Source organism: Ipomoea nil, unplaced genomic scaffold, assembly GCF_001879475.1.
Source record: "Ipomoea nil cultivar Tokyo-kokei standard unplaced genomic scaffold, Asagao_1.1 scaffold3238, whole genome shotgun sequence".
Lineage (NCBI taxonomy): Eukaryota > Viridiplantae > Streptophyta > Magnoliopsida > Solanales > Convolvulaceae > Ipomoea > Ipomoea nil.
The window spans coordinates 1,188,216-1,205,642 of record NW_017619666.1 but is presented as its reverse complement, the minus strand read 5'-3'; the positions used below and the strand labels follow the sequence as shown (position 1 = coordinate 1,205,642).

General features: G+C 37.2%; 1 protein-coding gene across 1 annotated transcript; it reads left to right on the top strand.

Moving 5' to 3' along the window:
* Positions 1–15,395: 15,395 nt before the first annotated feature.
* LOC109169021 lies at positions 15,396–17,223 on the top strand. The gene has a single exon (XM_019317915.1). The coding sequence runs from the start codon at positions 15,503–15,505 to the stop codon at positions 16,982–16,984; it is 1,482 nt and encodes a 493-aa protein (XP_019173460.1). The 5' UTR covers positions 15,396–15,502; the 3' UTR covers positions 16,985–17,223.
* The last annotated feature ends 204 nt before the right edge of the window (positions 17,224–17,427 follow it).

Sequence of the window (17,427 nt, the reverse complement as noted above, 5' to 3'; positions counted from 1 at the left end):
TTACACTCCGGGTGAAGAATCGAGAGAAAGCAGTCCTGAAATAGATTACATTCCGGGTCAAGAATCGGGTGTAACTCTGATGCAGTTTAGAAATGACAATGCGGCAGCAGAGGATACCTTCTGTCACAAATGAATGACGATTTGTTCGACATCTATGTCAAACAAGACTCGGCAAAAGTCATTTGGGAATCACTGTCAGAAAAGTACGGTGCAAATGAAACTGACAATCAAAGTGTCAGAACTGTCTACAACAAAAGGAGTAGAAAAATCAAGAAGTTCAAAGGAAAGTGTTTTGCGTGCAGAAAGCAAGGACACCGAGCACATCAGTGCTACCATCACAAGGGCAAAACTAGCAAAAGTCAATCTGACAGAGCAAGATGCATGAGTATTGAGTCTCTTTAAATAAATAGTTATTTTGAGTAACTATATTTGCTCTAGTTCTAAGGGTTCGCATGAAGTATGATTGTCTTAGTATTGAATTCTAGTTGAGTTGTCTAGATCTTGATTACTTAGTAGTACTTACTTCTTTAGTATGTTGAATACCAATGACATTGATTGAAATAATTTGTGCATAGATATTGCTCAAACTTTTTACTAAAATTATTTGTATAAAAAATAAGAGCATATATCATAGGCTTCAATTATAATTTAATGAGAACATGGAAAAGTCATCATTCTTGAACACTCTGTCTAGGAAGATGGTTTTTAGGTAAACTTCGATTTCACCACTCGACCTGGGAATACTTAAGAAGTAGGGTGTTGATCATGTAGGCTAGTTAGAGCGCCACTTGATCTTCACCTGAAATGAGGATGACTTTCATATGTTGTTAAACAATCAAAGCCTTGCAATAGAAGTTGTTGAAGTACTGCAATAGTAATATTGATCTGCATCCTATGAATGCTTTATATGAGTTTTAATTTCCTCAAGGGAATGGAAAATTGTGCAAGTGGCAACTCTGAAGTCTCATTGTTGAGAGTTTTTTTCCGAATAAATATGAGCTCGAACATATTCTTTGTGTATGAGATTAATTTCTTATAAGAATATGATGTGAAATTTGTGATTATGTTGTTCAACTTGATGTAGCATGTGGACAACATTATTTCTATGGCTTACTAACAATGAGCATTTGTATATATATTATTTAAACTCTTGGTTGAGTCATATTGAAATACCTATAATTCCTAGTTAAAGGGTAATTGTGATCAATTGAGATAACCAAGTTTGTTGAAATATATTCAACTGTTGAGCATGTATCAGGTAGAGTGCGAAACTTCTATAATGCTCCACAAAGCAAATCGGCAAAACTCAGTCTACAAAGGAGCTAAGGTTGGGCACCAAAGATCAGTCTAGGTAAGAGATCAAATATGTTTGACAAAAATACTTGTAAGTGTTGCATTGTGGGGGTAATAAACTCCTTATATTTTCATCAAAAGTTTCTCTGTGGTATTGAGAATAATAATGAAAGAGAATGTTTCATGTTAAACATGAAAATCTCAAGGGATTATTTACGAGTAAACGAAGTACTCGTCAAAGTGCATGTAAGTTTGGTCAAAAGAATCAACTTACTTGAGGGCTAATTATGAGGATTAGTCACTGACTCATTGGAAAGACTTAAAGTCCAAGTGGTAATGAATTCGTGGTGGATCCCACTTCTGTGGTCAAACGAAGCCATGAAAAGAGTTACAAAATAGTACACTAGTTGGTCATTCCGACAGTGTGTGTACTTGTGAGGTTGAGCTACAGCTCTTAATGAATTCATAAGTCTTTGAGAAAGAGTGGTTTTGTTGAGACAAACCTAATGAATTCACCGCATAATGACATGAGTAAAAAGTGCTCTTGGTGACTTATACTCAATTGGGATGATCTATGTTGAGGTAGACCTAAAGAGATCCCTAACTTGAGTAGAAAAGGGTTAACCACCTCTTATGAAAGATAATGGGGTTATCCCAAGAAGCTGAGTGTCTAAGAAACATGGTGATAACCGTGCAGTTGTGGGGGTGTCCAACACCTTCACCACATTGTGATTCACAAACTGTCGTTTGCATTACAAATAACAGCTATGATAGAAAGAAAAGACTTACAACTTATTTATGTCCTTAACTACTCTATAAGCCTTTAATGGTAGTCTATATATACTAAGATAGACTTGATAGAGTTAACAGTCTATATTGGGATAGACTTGATAAGACATAAAAATCTGTAATGCGGTAAGACTTGTCAGAGTTAAAAGTCTATGTTGTGATAGACTTTGACAGGGTAGAAGTCCATATTTGAGACAGACATAACATTCTTTAATACTAAGGGTGTTCATAAGAAGTCAAAGAGTTTGACTTTTGTAGAACCTGCTTTTTGAGTTGGTGTGTGCATTCGAGTTCAAAATTTATCTAACCGGTGAGTTCAAGATTCATATCACTCTCGGGAAGAAAATTACTCAGTGTCACTACGTGTCAGTTCAAGTTCTCAAACACTGACATTAAGATCAGCTCATTTGTTTTGCTCAGACTTTATCCTTGCTAACCCTCAAGAATTTGTAGGGGATTGTTGGAAAATTCTTAACCGTTGGTCCACGTCATACTTTGTCCAAGCAATCCATTTTATGTGGCTGTTTTTTTTCCCAAAATGAGTGAATCTCATTTTGTTGAGAATGAGGCGTGCAACTTCTCTTTTGGACATTAGTGGCTAAGGAGTGAAGCCTATATTACTATATATAGCATACTTCCTTTGTTCATTAAGAAGACACCTTCGATTCATCTATTCTATTCTCCATCTTTCTCCTTTAGTCTGAGCAATAGTGAGGTTAGTCTATGTGATTGCTAGTGCAAGCTATCCGTAGTAGGTCTGTGTAGCCTGTCGAAAGCGTGCCAGGGTTCTAACTGCACCGTTATCGGGCAAATAACGCTTTAAGGTAGTGTTATTATACCACGGCACAGATTTTCTTTCTACCATACACCCATAGTGTCCGTGCTTTTTAAAAGGCTTCCAGATCGTGCGTTGACGTTGTATGTTTCCCCAACAAAGTTTAGATGCAACATTTCAAAATTTCAATCATTTAGGGCTAAACAAAAGGCAAAGTTTCTAGTAACTAGTTCTCAAAACCATCAATATAGTTTGCTGCATGATTACTGTGAAGAACTTATGAAAACTAATCCTTACATTACTGTGATGTTGATTTGGGACAATACTGATTCAATGGAGGGTAGAAATAGATTCAAGAGGCTATATATATATATGTTATGGTGCATGTAAATAAAGGGTTTTCAAATGGATGTAGGCCCTTAATTGGTGTATGTAGATGGATGCCATTTGAAGGGAAATCAGAAAGGAGGACAATTGTTAAATTCAGTTGGAGTAAATGCTAATAACAACCAAGGTTGCAAAACTCGGCCGCCTAGGCGCTAGGCGGCACCGAGCCTTAGAGTTTTGGCCTAAAAGCGGCCAAAACTCGGCCGGTCGCCTAGGTGGCCTGGGCGGCCAAACTTGGCCAACTCGGCCGAGTCGACCGATTTCGTCCGATTTCGTTCGATTTTGACCTTTTTGACCGATTTTGTCTGATTTTGACCAATTTTGTCTGATTTTGACCGATTTTGTTCGATTTTGACCAATGTCGTCTTTCATTAATTATTGATTTTAATATTATTATGACATTATGACTTATAAATTATCATTATTTCATTTATTTAGATGTGTTATTTGAGTGAACGTTGAAAACAACCTCATTAAAATTGTCGAACTACAAGTCTGTCACTATTTTTTTAATTTTTTTGGTGCCCGCCTAGCGCCGCCTAGAATCCGCCTAGGCGCCGCCTAGGCGCTAGGCGCTACCCGGCCGCCCGACTAGTGCCTAGCGCCTACTGCAACCACGATAACAACATGTACTCAATTGCATTTGTTGTGGTTGAATGTGAGATGAAAGAAACTTGGAAGTGGTTTCTTGAGTTATTAGATGGTGATCTTCATATTTCTCAAACCACACTATATGGACATTTATTTTTTATAAACAAAAAGGATTAATACCTGCTTTTGAAGAGTTATTTGACTTATTTCCATACATAGAACATAGGCATTATGTGAGACATCTTCATGCTAATTTCAGCAAAGATGGATATGGTGGCTAACTCATGAAGCAGACTTTTTGGGTTGTCTATAAATCAACTATTGAAAGTGAATTTCAAAAGCAGTTGGAAGGTTTGAGATTATTAAATCCAAAGGCTGCCTAATGGATGTTAGATAAGGAACCAAGGCACTTTTGCATGGCATATTTTTCTGATTATCTTAAGTCTGACATGCTGCTGAATAATTTGTCTGAGTCATTTAACATCTCAATTTGCCATGCAAGGGAGTACATACTAACAATGTGTGAGAGTTTGAGAATTTACCTAATGTCAGGGTCGTCCCTGGGCAAGTCTGCCCAGGGCCGGCGCACAGGGTCCCCAAATTTTGGGGGCCCCATGTTTAAAAAAAATAGTATATATATATATATATATATATATATATATATATATATATATATATATATATATATATATATATATATATATATATATATATATATATATATATATATATATATATTAGCGGCGGCTCTGGGCTTTCGAACAAAGGCAAGAACTCAAGCAGCAACCTAAATCCCTAACCTAAGTTATCTAGCGGGATTATCAGCACTACAGTAGACAGAGTGACAGGCATAAACTCAACATAATTTCATTAATTTGCCTAGGTAATTGAAATAATTTAAATATTTAATTTGTGAATTTTATTACAACAATTCGTCAATTTGCCTGGGTAAATCAAATTTGGATATTATAAAATTGTATTCTTTCTTGTTTGGTTGTTTGTATTCTTTGTTGTAGTAGTTTAAATATTTAATTTGGTTATTTGTATTCTTTGTTGTTTGACGTTTTTTAGGTAGCACAATTTAGTGAATTAACGCAAAGACAACAAACTCAGCTCGTGTGTTACTGATTTTTCAATTCTTTTTTTTTATCATACAAACTCCCAAGTTCTTCAATTTTCTTGACAGGTAATTAAAATTACGTATTGTTTCATAATTCTTGTTTATTGTTTTATTTACATACTTAATAATTCTGATTTCAGAATAATATATTCAATAATTCGTTTCTTGATTAATTATTTATTCATAGGTAGAGTTTCTAAATAAATTTTCACTTTTTCCTTAGGATTTTGTCTTCTAGAAAATGTTCATCTGGGTTTGAGAAGCGTAAAAAGAAAAGAAGAATTGAGCAACTAACTCAATCTCAAAAGAGAACTCTTGAAAAATTCATTACAAAAAAAAAAAAAAAAAAAAAAAAAAAAAAAAAAAAAAAACCTCAAATAGATGAGCAAAATGATGATGCCAAGAAAAAATTGTTTGTAACAACCCAAAATTTAATTTCATAAATTCAATTTTAAGAAATTCCGAAATAGCCATTTTTCACTCCGTAAAAATTTTTGCGATGAAATTGGTGTTGAATAAATTATTTTGAGCCACTTTTAAGTAAATTCAACATTGGGATTTAATTTTAAATTTAAAATCCTAAGTTTTCGGGTACTTCGCGTACCAAGTTTTAAACTGAGAAACCAATCTGAGTGAGACCGGGAGAAATCTGAACCAAGTGTTTGTTTGGAAATCTTTTTGAAAAAATACATTTTGACCCCAAGTTATTCAAAAATCATCTTTCTAGACTATGGTTCATGATGCAAGGTGAACCCTACAATTTTACCTTACATTTTTACCCCCAAACCCTAAGTATAAGAGGTAGTTTTTCCCTTGTGACACTATTCACTCTAAAGAAATCAGCAGCACTCATCTCTCATCTCTCTCATGAAGCTCTCTCTCTTTGATATATTTTCCTCCTTCATCTTTGAAGCTTCATCTTACAAAAACCTAGGTCCAAGATTTGGTAAGCTTCCTCATCTCTTCTTCCATTCCATTCTCTAGTTTAAGTTGATAAGATGATGTATTTATGTGGGTTTGTTTGTGTGCTTGTGAGTGAAAATGGTGAAGTTGTTGCTATGTTTTGGTTTGGAGAAGGAAGATGAAGGGTGAAGAAGAAGAGCTTAGTAATGGTGTTGGCTAGATCAAGGGTGCTCAAGGTATAACCCATGGATTCCCAAATCTAATATTTTGCCCTAAGATATGTGTTTTAGTTGTTCAAATGTGTTTATATATATGTGTTTTGGGTGCCTAAAATGATGAAATGTAAGTTGTTTGTTGTTGAAATGATCTGTGTTGTTAAGAGAAGGGAAACAGAGAGTTGCAGAACCCAATTCTGGGAGATTCACGGATCTAGGCAAGATCCGTCACCATGGCCCGTTGGTGTCATAGACGATAAGGACAGATCTTGACAAGGCTCATCATAGACGATAAGGACAGATCTTGACAAGGATCATCATTATGGTAGGCTCATCATTATGGTTTAGGTAGGCTACTGGTTCGAGCTTCACTCAGGAAGCAAGAGGTCTTAAGGTTAATTCTTGCATCTAGCATTGATGCTTAGTTTTAGACTCTAGTGTTTAATTGCTTTGGAAAAATTGTTTAAGGTGGGATTCAAACCCCTAATCCTTTGTTTAATAATCCAAACCTCTTCCACTTAAACTATTCCAACCTTCGAAAAATTATCTTGGAATATATATTATATTACTTAGGCTTGAAGGATTATTCATATATAAAAGTATTTTCCTAAGAAAATCATAAATATGTTGAGAAGGATTTTGATCTACCAAAAGCTATGATTTGCCAAGAAAGCTCTATTTCAAGAATTATATATATGAGTATATATATTTTGGGGAATGTTATACTTGAATTTGAGAATATATACATATATAACTATGTATGGGATATATATTCGATCACAAAGATATTTGGAACTTATTCTATTATTTTCCTAAAAATACTTAGTTAGTAACATCGTATATTTTGGGAAATACCATGTATCCCTATAAAGATTTTACCAAGAACTTTTGATATACAAAGTGTATAACCCCATGATTTCCCAATCTCTTTTTGACTCTGTGAAGTCATTGTTGTAAAGATAAAAATGTGTAGAAATGCTAAAGTTTTGTGTTTGAGTGCTCCGTTAGTGTTTACTCGTGTAGTGGTCGGGCCCTTGTGGCTCAGCTACGTGTCGTTTCAGGCCGAGTGTTACGGGCCCTTGTGGCTCGGCTCTTCGGGATCGTCTCGACGCACGTTTTGGTTTAGATATCGTTGAATGTGGTTTAGAAATGAGCATGTTATGATAGAAATTGTTTTGAAATTGTTTATAGAAATGTGCAAGTGAGTTGTATTAGATCTATACTGCCTATTTGATCTTTCTGAGGCTATTTGAGTGTTAAATAGAGAAGCATGATCATTTGAAAATATGATTTATTATAAAAGCATGACTAAATCGTATTATTTGATTCAAGAGAATAGAAGCATATTTGTTGAAGTGAAATGTATAGAAGTTGTCTATTTGCAAATCGAGCATGACATTATATTTTGAATTCTTCATGTTATTTTATACATGACTTAGAAGCATGTTATAGAGCATTATGGCCTTTCACATGTGTCATTTTTCAAAAATGCATAAGGCGCCAACGTGAGCCCGATAATACTTTCAAAAACCATAAGCATGTGGTATATCATTCTTTGATGCATTGAGAAGTAGTAGAGTTGTTTGCATGCATGAGATTGATGCATGAGAGATATATTTATGTATTATCTATATCAGTGAGGTTTTGGAGGATACCGTTTGGACTATGTCCTCTCGGGAGATATTTTATGGACATTGCGGTCCCAGTATATGTAACGCGACGTATTCCCACGTTACGAGGTTGGAAACTTCCCGCCAGGCTTGGAATCCTGGTTAGGGGGTGTGCACACTAATAGTTCGATACCTGATTCCACAGAGTTTGAACCACGAGATTGGTTCCGTAGACGGTAGGAGATATTGGGTCGGATTTATGCCGTTCCCGATGGGGTAATTCACGCTTCGGCGAAACCCTAAGCCGTCTACGAGTAAAGAGAAAGAAGAGAGTCAATAGAGACTCAAGAAATAGAGTCAAAAGAGACTCAAGATAAAGAAAGAGAGTCAACAGAGACTCAAGAGAAATAAAGAGAGTCAAAAGTGACTCAAGAGAAAGAAAGAGAGTCAAGAGAGACTCAAGAAAGTAACAAAGAGACCTCCACAGAAAGTACTTTATTTTATAAAAGAGTGTATGAGTATTTATATATATTATTGCACTAGATTGCATAAGAGTATGTTTATAATGTTGCACGAGATTGCATATGAGCATGAGTATATTATTGCACTAGATTGCATAAGAGTATGATTATAATGTTGCACGAGATTGCATACGAGTATGAGTATATTATTGCACTAGATTGCATAAGAGTATGATTATAATATTGCACTAGATTGCATAAGAGTATGATTATAATGTTGCACGAGATTGCATATGAGCATGAGTATATTATTGCACTAGATTGCATAAAAGTATGATTATAGTGTTATACAAGATTGCATGTGAGTAGAATATCGTATGAGATTTTATAACGAGAAGTTTGATTTAAGATATTCCTTTGAGCATGATTATCTTGTTGTAATAGAAGCTCTACTTATCAAGTTATGTGATGAGAATGCGAAAACATGAGAATACCTATTATATGGTCTATTAACATGATCCTATCTGTAAGCATGAATTGCCTGATAAGTTATTTGAGAAGCTTATATGTTGACGAATCTATGTGAACAGTCTTATACATATATGAGCATGTCAGCTGATATTATAGGGTGCAAGCATCTAGAAAGAATGTGATGAATCTAAAGATGATTTGAGATGAGCTTCTTGCTGATAAAGAAATCAAATGTTTTCAAAGTAAATGCTAGAATGCTTTACAGGGTTGAGTGTGGTTATACTTAGCTTCGTGCTAACGGGTGTTTCCTATTTGTCTATGTGTTGCTTGCAAAACCCCTTTCAGGTGGGCCCAACAGTGTGAAGAAGTCGAGTTAGATTAGTCTCGTAGATAGAGATATCTAAACTCTAGTTCCTCTGATGTTTATGTATGGATTTTAGACTTTTGACATTATGTTTTGAGGATTGATGTAGACTATGTGGGGTGACGTGTTTCCCCCTTATGTTTTTAGTTTTATGATGGATGCCCGACTTTTACTTTATTTCTAGTTTTAACCCTTTAGCCTGTGCAATCACCACGGAGTGGTGGTTGTGGCGATGACACTCCCACTATTTATCTTTTAGTTTTCCGCTGCTTAGTGATGTTAATGACTGTTTAGAGTTGTAATTAAGAGTTAGAAAAGTGGGGTGTTATAAATTGGTATCAGAGCGGTACGAACTGCGGGAGACTTAGGAAGTTTGACCCTTAAGATTGAGTATAGAAACTCTAAGTAAAAGCCCGAGGAAGGACAAGTTAAGGAAAGACCTCTAAGTTGAAGTCTTAAGAAAGACAAGATAAGAAGAGAACATTAAGTGGAAATCCTAAGAAGGATAAGATTAGGGAAAGAGCCCTAAGTTATGAAAATTGATATAAGAAAGACTCTAAGTTCAGTGATTAAGTATGAGAATCAGAGTTAAGAGAAACTCTAAGTATCAGTTAGGAACGCGGTGAGGTCGTGAGTTCCTTTGCGTTTGCTTATCTGTTTTTGTGCTTTATCAATGTGTTTAAAGTGCTTTTGCTTATCTTTTGAAAGTAAAGTAGAGAAGTAAAGAGAGAAGTTGAAAGAGAAAACCAAGAGTTCGGAAGTTGAAAGTAGAAGTAAAAGCTGAGAGCTGAAGGTGAGAAGCTAAGAAAGCTAGAAGTTGAGACTTTAAGAGCTCAAGCAGAAAGAAAAAGTTAGAAGTTAAAATTTGAAAGAGAAACTCTGTGAAGTTGTTAAAAGTAAGAAGTATACAAGTTTATACCTTTGTGTGTTTGTGTGCTTTGCTTGTTGTAAGCCTTGCTTAAAGAATAGAGAAGTTAAAAGTAGTTAATTCCTGAGTATCTTGTTGTGCTCTTTGTGCCAAACTTCCATTCCAAATCCCTTGTTGTTAATGGCATGATAATTCTTGAAATTTTATCATCGAGTTTGAGCTTATGCTTCTGGAAATTTCCTCGTAGCTTGTTATTGATTCCTGAGTCATTCTGACTACTTCTAGTTTGCTTTCAATGTCTATCGAAGCTATCTAATGACTAGAGTTGAGTATGAGAAATTGTTTTGTTTGAGTTGAGCCTTGAAGTATTGCTAATGTCTATTCTTGACATTCCACGATTTATTGATGAATCTGTATCTAGAAAGCTTATAAATTCTTTCTAAGTATTCTTGTGAGCTTCCGTTGACTTACAATGCTAGTATAATTGAATCTTGAAACTAGTAAGATCTTGTTGAAAACCTTATTCTTGGAATCTCATTGTATTGACTTGAGCGTATTATCCTTGAATCCATATTGTTGGAATCCATTGAGTTGTCGAGTCCAGATATAATTGTTGTTGTTATGCCATTGGAATCCGTATTTGTTGAGTAATTCCTATGAGCTTGTATCTATTGAGTATTCTTGAAAGTGTTTTGTTTTTGAAGAGCTATTTTATTGACCATGTGTTCTTTTTGTACACTCGGATCAAGTTGCCATAGTATTGAGATCGTCCAATGTGACATCCTTTCCTTGTTATTGAGCTATTGATTCTAGATCATCTCTCTTTTATACCTCCATTTGGAATCCACTAATGTTGATATATTGTTTTGAGATTAAATCCCTATTGCATCTTCATTTGGAATCCGTTAGTATTAAATTATTTCATTGAGACTATTCTATGTTGTGCCCTTCTTTTGGGATCCGATCTACAGTTTTGTTTCATGAGACTTTGTTGAATCTTGGATAATCTTGACTTTGATAAGTAGGACTTGGGTTGTAACCAATAATTCTCTCGAGTTTCAAATTTAGAAATCTCTTACTTTCACCTTTTGTGAAGTTGAAATTCCTTCAAATCAGGTGTGCACCTAATTGGTGAGTCCAAGTTTTTCAGTTAAGTGGTTTCCTTGTTTAGCCTTGTGGATACCCTTGAGAAGTTAAAAAGTTTAAAGTTGAAAGTTATGTGAAAGTTGTTAATGTGATAAGTATAAGAGTTATGTATGTGTGTTTTACACGTGTGATCCTTGCTTTTGAGAAAAGAAGTTAGAAGTAGTGAGATCTTTGTTGCGAAGAAGTAAGGTAGTAGTGTGGCAACCAGACAGCCGAAGAGCCTGACGAAGAAGGTTACTCCACATGCGGCTTGGAGCCAGTTGTAGCAGTCCTTGCTCGAAAAGATAGGCACCCTCACACGTGCAACATCATCTGCAAGAATAAAGCAAACCCCAAAAGCTGGAGAGAATCTTCGTACAGCAGGAGACAAATATGAAGGAAAAGAAGCAACGGGAGCTTAAAGACGAATGTTTAAAGGTTCCCAATCGTGAAGAAGAGACAAGTGTGAATGCTGATGCAACCAGAAGGAAGGAAGACCAATGTAAACGTATATGCAGTAAGAAGAAGTCGAACCCACAAAAGTAGATGCTTTTGAGAGAAATGGTGAAGAGAATTTCAAATATTAAACCCGAAGGTTAAAAGTAAAACTTGAAGCACCGAGAAATTGGACTTAAGGATGGATTGAATAAACGTTAAGATGATTCCCTCTATCTTTGAAGAAATAGTAAATGGATGAGACAGGAGTTGTGAACTCTGAAAGAAATGAAGCCTAAGAAGATTGACAATGCCTTTTGGCTTGTGAGACCAGATGAGTTCATAGAAAGATTCAAGGTCAGGCTTGTAGCCAAAGGCTACACTCAGAAATTTGGTGAAGATTATTTTTATACATATTCACTTGTAACAAAAATCTCAATTGTACGTGTTTTGTTTGCTTTAGCATCCTTGCACAAGTTGATAGTACATCAAATGGATGTGAAAACAACATTCCTGAATGGTGATTTAGATGAAGAGATCTACATGCAACAACCTCCTGGGTGTGTTGCTCCTGGTCAGGAAGAAAAGGTATGTAGACTCAAAAAATCTTTGTATAGTTTAAAACAAGCCCCTAAGCAGTGGTATGAGAAGTTTCATAAAACTTTAATAGACCTAGGTTACATTGCTAACCTGTCTGATGCTTGCTTGTGCACCAAACAAATTGAATCCAAATTTGTGATTCTATGCCTCTATGTGGATGACATGCTGATTTCCAACTCAAGCATAGAAGCTATCAATGAGACCAAAAGGATCCTATGTACTAAATTTGACATGAAGGATCTTGGCGAAACCAATTTCATACTAGGGGTGAAAGTGTTAAAAACCGACAAAGGATACCTTTTGTCGCAAAGCCACTACACAGAGAAGCTGTTAAAGAAATTTGATAGTTTTGATGTGACTCCGGCGAAAACCCCTTATGACCCAAGTGTAAACTTATCAAAAACTAGGGGGGGGGGGGTGTATCCCAAGGGGAATACGCAAAAATAATTGGGAGTCTAATGTTTTTGATGAACTGTACTAGATCCGATATTGCTTTTGCAGTAAACAAACTCAGTCGGTACACACACAACCCAAATGATACTCACTGGAGTGCACTAAGACGAGTGCTTCGGTACCTGAGAGGTACCATTGACTGGGGACTCGACTATGTAGGATTCCCAACAATGATAGAAGGGTTTTGTGATCCAAACTGAGTGAATGACATCGAGGATGTCAGTTCAACAAGTGGATATGTGTTCCTCATGTGTGGGGCAGCTGTATCGTGGAAATCAACAAAACAGTCATGCATTGCTAGATTGACTATGGAAGCTGAGTTCATAGCGCTTGATCTAGCCAGCCAAGAGGCTGAGTGGCTAAGAAACTTATTGGCAAACGCGCCATTGTGGGAGTGTCCAACACCTGTCGTGCCCATACATTATGATTCCCAAACTGCCATTTGTGTGGCAAAGAATAGTGTCTACAATGGGAAAAGAAGACACATAAGAGTCAGACATGAGTATGTACGACAGTTAATACTGAACGGGGTCATCACAATGTAATTTGTGAGATCTGAGAGGAATATAGCAGATCCTCTCACAAAAGGCTTAAATCGAAAAGCCGTCCTTGAAACGTCAAGGGAGATGGGCTTAAAACCAATGAGGTAATGAATTCATGACAGATACCACCTATGGTGGTCAAACGAAATCGTGAAAAGAGTTACACCATAGTTATGGATATAAGCGACCATAACATACTCTGTAGCCTGAAGGTGGTCTATATTGAGATAGACTTGACAGAGTTGAAAGTCTAAATAGAGTTAGACTAAACAGGGATTGATTATCAGTCAAAGTGTTTGACTGTGTAGAACCTGATCAGAGTTGACGTGAACACCTGAGTTGAAGTTTTACTAACCTGAAAGTTCAAAGGAACGTCCTACTTATAGGAAGTAAAGCACTCGGTGGTTTCACATGTCAGTTCAAGACTTACTGACATTGAAATCAGTTCTTAGGGTTTCGCTCAGACATTATTTGTTTCTACCTTACCTCTTTGAATGTGTGGGAGATTGTTGGAAACATTCAAAAGGAAATGTGTGGCTGGAAAGGGAATGGGAAAAATAATGTTCGCCCTTCATCTCTAACTTCTCTCTCCTTTTTGTGCCTGGTAAGTGAGGAGCTGCTATATTGAATAATATATAAACAGCACCTCACTAAGGGATTAAGACACACCAAAATTAGTCTTATCCCTTCTTCACCTTCGATCTTCCTTCTAGTCTGAGCATACGGTGCTTGTTAAGTTCTGCGTTTGCAAGTCGAAAGCACACGATACCCTGGTCTTGAAATGGTTTTAATGCAGTGTTAATTATAACACGTCGCAAGAACGTTCTTTTCCTATTTCCCGTGTTTTATCCAACCTAAATTTATAGTACTCGTACATTATCCGTACGGGTACGACATTGTTATTATACCAGGTTCAACCCTATTTATACAACAATAACATGTGTATGTGTCTTGTATTGTGATTTTTTATGTTTTGTGTTATAAAATTATGTTTCTTATGAGTATAAATTTTGAACATCACTGTGAGGATGTAAGGTTGAATCCCCAACCCGCCTCTGAGAGAACCCGACGTTGTCTTCAAGCATAGCTTCTTGGGGGGATGGATTTAAATCATGGTAATTCAGTTGTCTTCAACCCAACAGAGCGAACACAAAGACGAAGCGTGATCCTTGATTATTTTTTTCAAACTTCACTCATATGACCAACTGAGCTGTTTTGTCCATGATATAAATTGTCCTCTAAGAGCATCTCCAAAGGGAGATGCAAAACTGCAAAATCTGACCCCAAAACGCCAAATATGAAAATTAGACTACTCCAAAGGGGGATTGCATTGCGGCATAACGTCAAAAACTTTGGCGTTAATGAATAGTGCAGCGCCATATTTGGCGCTGCACTATTCATCCGCGGCAAATGAAAAAGGGGATGAAAATGACTCTTTTGCCTTTACTTCTTTTTTATAATTCCAAATGTATCCTTTATTTGTTTTATATGTAATTTTTTATTTTGTTAAATACTTATATTTAAAGTTTGTATTATTAAATAAAAATTATATCATTTTAAAGATCTCATTGAGACGATCGAAACAAGACTAATATTGAATATATATTAATTAAAATTTCAAAGACTAGTTTGTACTAGATGTTGTATGCTATATTATTATTGTGGAATAAATTAAATTTTAAAAAATATTGCTAAATTCAATTTTTCAAAATAATTAATTTTATAAAAAAATTAATGTTAATAAAAATTATTATTTACATCACAAGTTATATTTTATATTAAACTAAGTAAGTTCGAATTAAATTATATTAAACTAATTAAATTCAAAATAATAATTGAAAAATAAAATTATTTTAGTGTAAAATTTGGTGTTTTGGTGTAAATGGGTTGGGGATGAATAAAATTTGATGTGAAAATATTCCTTCTGATGTGACATTTGATGTAAAAATTTAGTGTTTTGGAGTTGGGTGGGCTAGAGATGCTCTAAATGCTCAATACCTCCAGTACCTCCACAGTGAATTTAATTTCCTGACGAAGCTTCGAGGGGTCTTCAAAAGTTCAAAACGTGGACTTTCTGCCTTTTTATATTCTAATATATTCTATTCCCCCCCCCCCCCCCCCCCCCGGTATTAAACAAACCGTTTGCCCCCGGACCGCGTAATCATATATTCTATTTATCCAATCCAAATAAAACCTCCGCGGTTCCTGTCGCCGTCGAAATCCGTAGTAGTACCCACACCGTCCAGTCCAGTCAGACGAATCTCATATCCACGCGACACCGCGTCGCTATCACACGCGCTTCCCTTTCACTATTCACTAACCGTGTGTCTGAACCCGCGTGTCCACACCAAACATAACTGTATATATTGTATGCCCGACTCCTTCCTCCGTTCACATTTCATTCATTCTTCTTTCTTCTTCACCGCTTTCTCCCTTGGGGCGTTCAAACCTATCTCTCTTTCTATTAAACAATTTCACACCCAATTTTAACTTATATTTGATGGAAATCTCTGCTTTCCCATTCCCCGTCTCCGACGACTTCTTCTCCATTAATAATTCCCAGCCTTTCTTCTTCAATGATTTTGACTTCCCAGATAACAACAATACTAATACTCTCGCTCTTGTCTCCCAACCCACTCCCAAGAAGCAGAAAACCAATGATTCAATCCAGGAGATCTTGAATAGGCTGTTGTTTTCCGATCACGAAATGCCCAAAACCGAGCAGAATCCGGCGTACCCAGATAATGGAGATTTTGCGCTTCTTCATGATGATGATAATACTTTTTTCCCCTATCATAATTCTTCGTTTACTATGGAAATGGTGAATGATAATGGAAAGCGCTCTCGCGGCGATGAGGTTGTAAGCACGCCGGAGGACGCCGCCGCCGCCGCCGCAGGCGGCGGCTCTAGCGGTGGAGCGCCGCCGCAGGGGCAGAGCCAGAGGAGGTTATGGGTGAAGGACCGGTCGAATGCATGGTGGGAGCAATGCAATAGTCCTGATTTTCCCGAGGAAGAGTTCAAGAAGGCGTTTAGGATGAGCAGAGCGACGTTTGATTTGATCTGCGAGGAATTGGAATCGGTGGTGACGAAGAAGGACACCACTCTCCGCCTGGCCATCCCGGTTCGCCAGCGGGTCGCCGTCTGCGTTTGGCGGCTCGCCACCGGAGAGCCGCTCCGGGAGGTCTCCAAGCGTTTCGGGTTAGGCATCTCCACCTGCCACAAGCTGGTTCTTGAAGTCTCCGCCGCAATCCGAACGGTTCTCATGCCCAAATTCCTCCAATGGCCGGAACCCCAACACATGACCAATATCAAACGCGAATTCGAAGCCTTCTCCGGCATCCCGAACGTGGCCGGAGCAATGTACACCACCCACGTCCCCATCGTCGCCCCCAAAGTCTCCGTGGCCGACTACTTCAACAAGCGCCACACAGAGAGAAACCAAAAAACATCCTACTCCGTTACCGTCCAAGGCGTGGTAGATTCCAACGGAGTTTTCACCGACGTTTGCATCGGCTGGCCGGGATCCATGACCGACGACAAGATTCTTGAAAAATCGGCGCTTTACGAGAGAGCAAACCGGGGACTTCTCAAGGACCTCTGGGTGGTCGGAAACTCAGGGCATCCATTAACGGACTGGGTTCTAGTCCCCTACACCCACCAGAACCGGACATGGGCACAGCACGGCTTCAACGAGAAACTCTCCGGCGTGCAGGCGGTGGCTAAGGAGGCGTTTATGCGGCTGAAAGCGCGGTGGAGCTGCCTCCAGAAGCGGACGGAGGTGAAGCTCCAGGACTTGCCGGTGGTGCTGGGAGCTTGCTGTGTTCTCCACAACATCTGCGAAATCAGAGGGGAAGAATTGCCGCCGGAATTAAGGTTCGATCTGTACGATGATGAAGTTGTCCCCGAGATTCCTGTTCGATCCGCTAACGCAATGCAAGCTCGGGATCAATTGGCTCACAAGCTCCTACATCAACTTGTATAGATTCATTACTATGTATACCTAGCTACTATCCCAAATTCGGGGATTTTAAGGATTTATTTACAACATTTGTAATCCGACTTCATCGCCTTAGCTTCCACAGATGATCAAATCAAAGTTTTGTTTTACAGATTTATTCAAAATTTTAGGATATATAATAGAGTTTGGAGGAGTCATGTTATAGGAATCATTGCTTCTTGTAACGGTTCATATAATAAGGACTGCTTTTTCATTTGTAATTATATTTTGATAATAAGATATTATAAATTTTAATACTTTGTTTATATACCAAAAAGAATTTAAATTATGAACAGCCTAGAAATTGGATAAAGTTAACGAAAAATGGTCAAATTGACCCTCTAAGTCGATCGGATAATGTAATTGAATCCCTTAAACCAGTAAGATTGTTCAATTAAATCTAAAGTGACTTGATTAACAGATTAAGT

What these genes read in the sequence shown, in the direction of transcription:
- LOC109169021 (XM_019317915.1), top strand. Translation starts at nt 15,503, where the DNA reads ATGGAAATCTCTGCTTTCCCATTCCCCGTCTCCGACGACTTCTTCTCC.